Genomic DNA, 4,384 nt, shown 5'->3' on the forward strand with positions numbered 1-4,384 from the left:
CAAAAATCCTCTCTGATCGGCGCAATCTTGTATTCTATCATTCTTGGATGCCAAAGACGCGGGCACCCGAACAGACAACTGTTCGCAGAAGAGCCCTCGCCAAGGCAAGGGAGGAGATGCCTCCTCTCTACGGACGAAGTCCAGAGGTTCATAAAACAACCTCCGGATCCAACTGCATACCGAAAGGCCTTGAACTGCATTCACTGGGAGTAGATCTCTAGTTACATAGACTCCCCACCTGGATACTGCAGCAGGCTAAACTCGTACATGAGCACAGTGAACGCAGATGTATCCAATGAGTGCTCGGCATGCGGAGAATCGCCACATGTCTCACGGCACCTCTTTGCATTCCCCCAAAACCCCAGCCAGCTAACGTCCCTGTCCTTATGGGCAGCCCCTGTTGAAGTTGCGCACTTGCCGGACCTTATAATCCTAGGGGTTTATGAAAAATCCAACAGAATTATTTAGGACGCTAAGGACATTTTACACCTTGCAACTTTTGTCGCCGCAAGATATGTAGACGTCATAAAATTCTACTCACGATTATTTATGCTGCAAATATGTCTAAAACTATTTATAATATTCTTTAAGGTGGTATGAATGACGGCAATAAAACGTTTACGTCACAATGGATGTTGTTGTTGTTGTAGCGTTACGCACTACTAGCGGTAAACCCAGGAAGCGTGCAGTCTCGATAGGGTCTGTCCATATGGACAGAGGCGTTAGCATGGTGGGGTTCATTGGGTATGCGAAGAGATGCTGCTCACATGGATTTCTCTACGGCTTTCACTTCCGGTAGCTTAGCTTTTAAGTATTGTATTTTCGAATTACTCAAATTTCACCTGCTTGAATTCAAAAGATATGGACGCTTTTCGTAAAATGGACCCATTCACAACAGTTGCTGAGTCCTCAAAATTTTTTAGACCTAAATTTGTTCAAATTCTTCCAACAGACAAATGATGATACAAGATTTTCTTGCTCTGATTCTGAATCCGTTAACAACATTTTTGTAGTTTTTCTGATCTAAGCGAAGGATCCCATTCAATAATATGAAGCAAGGTCCACACAACACCCAACACCTCTTCCCAATCACCTCCAACCCGACGTCCTTGACACTGGAGGCATTATAAACTGCCAGTAACGACATCGCCCGCTTCCTCTGCCTCAGCCTTTCCAAGTCAAAAGATGCAGAAGACGACTCAGAACGACACCTCGTCTCGATCTAACGAAATATTTGTTACGATGCATCATAAATAGATTGAAATTGCGGTAGTAGCTCGATATATGAATGTAGACAGCTCAAAATATATTAGGTATAGCGTTTTTGTAGATAGTTCCCAATATTCGAACATGGATCAGTTCACAGAAAATTAAAAATTCAGTTGCAATGCGTATTGTATGAGGAAGAAATGCTAATAAACGGGCAATAAGAGGGCGCTAGAGATGTAATTTCATCTCTTAGGAGCATCCTAAATTAGTACGGTTCAAGTAATAGGTACCATAAGTTATTTTTATATTTATTTTATAATTGAAAACTCTGAGCTTTAATCAAGTAATTTCAGCTCGAAATGTACATTACCTTATTGGAGGTCTAAAACGTAATTTCTTTCAGTGAATGTCATTTTATAACAAGCAAGTATAATAAATTAAATTAATTAAAATTTATTTAGGTGCAATTGATTAACATTTCCCTTTTTTCCCGTTCAAGTGACTTACTGCACAAATGGGAAATGCGGTGAAAATGTTTGTCAATAAGTCATATTCTCCACCTTAGGGAAACAATTAAATTTCTATAACCTGAGTTGCTGTTGGATTTACTTCCTGATAACTTTCCAACGCTTCCACTTCGATCGGTTCCATTTTGATTCCAACACCTTTACGTTCGTGGGTCATTTTGTGATTACGCAACTTGTAAGCCTGCTGGAATCCTTTGCCGCAAATATCACAACTAAGCAAAAAGAAAAAATGTGTTCATGAATAGATATCCATATGTATATATGTATGTGTGTATGGAAAAATGTAAAACTTACACATGTGGCTTCTCGCCTGTGTGAATCATCTTATGGAATTTTAAGGTGTTTGTATACGTAAAGGACTTGCCGCAAACATCGCACACGTACGGCCGCTCATTTGTGTGAATGCTATGGAAAATCATAGAATCAAAATGTTTTAATCAAAGTTTTGCAAAATACTTGAAGAAAATGGCTATAAGAAGTTTTTTTCGTCTCCTGTAAAATTTTTAAATTTGGACTTAGCAACTTTGCCATCTAAGCTAGCGATATTTATTAAATCAGACAAATTTTAAAGTAAAACATTTTTTAAATTGTATTTAAAGAACCATCTGATTGGAGAACGTATACTTCACATGTAACAATGTACATAAATACCAGGTACTTTTAAAAGTAATGATTAATAAAAAAAACATTAAACAAAAATATACAAAACCAATTTCTCTAAACATGTTTATTCTATTTTATAAAGAAATGGCGAATGGCGAATTTTTTACAATTTTTTCGCAATTAAATCGAGTTTCAAAAACAAAAAAATGTTTACCCTTATATGAATCTTTAAGGCTGTGTGTAGATGCACGTAAGTATGTATTTATGTTATTGGAAAGAAATCTTTGCTGAATGCCTTTGCAAATATACTGCGTTCAATAAGACTCAAAGAACAACCTAAAATAAGAGTCCGAATGTAATAATTTATGAGGACGATAAGATCCTAGGATATGAGGCCAAAATTTGTTTTAAAAGATTCCAAAATGAGCCGCATATTGAGGCTCATTTGATGTATGAATTTATGCTCATATAAGTCGACCTTCGGAGGAAGGGAAACACCTCATATCCGACTCTTAAATGAGCTCATTATGAGCGAAAATGCCCGTAATTGCACTCCTTAAAGACTCATTTTAGACTTCAATTGTTTGCTGAGAAGCAACGTCGGAAAACTTTGCTGTCGAGTTATAACTTAGATAATACGCACCGATGATGTTTATTGCGAGTGGAAAGATCGGCAAAAGCTGCTGGACAATAGCTGCATTTATATGGCCGATTTCCGGTGTGTGTATTCATGTGACGCGTCAATTGCTGTGTCTGTGCGAAGCAATGTCCACAAATTCTGTAATCGAATGCCACAAAATTTATATGATGTAAACATTTTCCTGTTTAAAACAATACTTACTCGCACTCATGTGGTTTTATACCCTTATGCAATTTTATGTGCTCGGTCAAACGCCCCTGCGATGGATAGATATTTCCACATATATCGCAGATGTAGGTTGTGGGTTTAATTTTTTTTGGTTTTGGGCCACGCTTGGCTGGTGAACATTTTTCTTTCTTGATTACTGGTTGCCGAGCTGCCGCTTGTTTTGATGTCGATGCTTCCGGTCTACTTAAATTCTTAGGTGGTCGTCCTCTACCGCGCTTCGGTGTTTCTTCTTTAATTTGTACATAATCCTCATCATCATCATCATATTGGAATTCATTAATTTCTTCTAGGTACTCTACTCCATCCGACATAGCCGAAGCTGAACGCTATAATTGTCATCATAACTAAATTATACGAGTTACTTATTTCATAAATTCCTACTTACATCAATTGTATCGAATTCCTCAAACACCTCCTCTTCCTCGTCAATTGGCACATAAATGTCCAAGACCTCTGCCTCCTCTGGATCGGAGTATTCCTGTTTGATTTGAGCAGCATCTGGTTCTACTTTTAAAGCTATCTCCTCTACTTCATCTACTTCAATTGGTAAATAGTCTGTAACTTCCTCCTGTATGTGGGTATCCACCACAACTGGCGCTATAAATCTACTAAGATGTCTGTGTGAGCGTTGGCAAATAACGCGAAATTTGTACGCCACTTGTAAGTACTTCAGACATTTGGTACATATTTTATCCGGATAGTGGTCGTAACGTTTTATCTGCAAAGAAATACATTGGATAATAATTGTTGACAAACACAACCCCTACGGAGGCGCTGGCACTGATGGCCGCTCCGCGCGCAGCTACATGAAATACGCACTGGTACCCCGCCACACTCCAAAATCATTTGCGTCATATCTTTTTCATCATCCTTATCGAATATTGTCGTCATCGTCTCTTCGGGCTGCCTCAGACAAACCCGGCAAACAATCCAATTTTCGGTTAAACTAGTCTTCATAACTAATTATTGCTATTTTGATTTTTTTGTGTGCCACTGCACCCAGTAAGACGTTTGTTTTTGAGAAAATTTTACAATACGAGAACGCTGTGACGTGATGCCAGTCCGCTTTTCACCTTTTGACAACAAATGGTAGCCGATGTCCTGTCCGAACGAATTCGGGTTCAGTTGGCAGCGCATATACAGGGTTGATTTTATATTCAGTTAAGTACAAAAAAAG

General features: G+C 38.5%; 1 protein-coding gene across 1 annotated transcript in view; it reads right to left on the reverse strand.

The window, feature by feature from the left end:
* Positions 1-4,302, reverse strand: part of LOC118750345 (zinc finger protein 569-like) — a 6,390-nt gene extending 2,088 nt beyond the window's left edge. The window contains exons 1-6 of the mRNA XM_036485064.1: positions 4,027-4,302; positions 3,593-3,925; positions 3,181-3,533; positions 2,983-3,117; positions 2,031-2,141; positions 1,786-1,948 (exon numbers count right to left, since the gene is read on the reverse strand). Coding sequence (XP_036340957.1) covers positions 1,786-1,948; positions 2,031-2,141; positions 2,983-3,117; positions 3,181-3,533; positions 3,593-3,925; positions 4,027-4,164 — 1,233 coding nt within the window. The 5' untranslated portion in view covers positions 4,165-4,302. The remainder of the gene's footprint in view (positions 1-1,785; positions 1,949-2,030; positions 2,142-2,982; positions 3,118-3,180; positions 3,534-3,592; positions 3,926-4,026) is intronic.
* Positions 4,303-4,384: the final 82 nt, after the last annotated feature.

Source organism: Rhagoletis pomonella, unplaced genomic scaffold, assembly GCF_013731165.1.
Source record: "Rhagoletis pomonella isolate Grant_MI unplaced genomic scaffold, Rhpom_1.0 Rhpom_scaffold_00001, whole genome shotgun sequence".
Lineage (NCBI taxonomy): Eukaryota > Metazoa > Arthropoda > Insecta > Diptera > Tephritidae > Rhagoletis > Rhagoletis pomonella.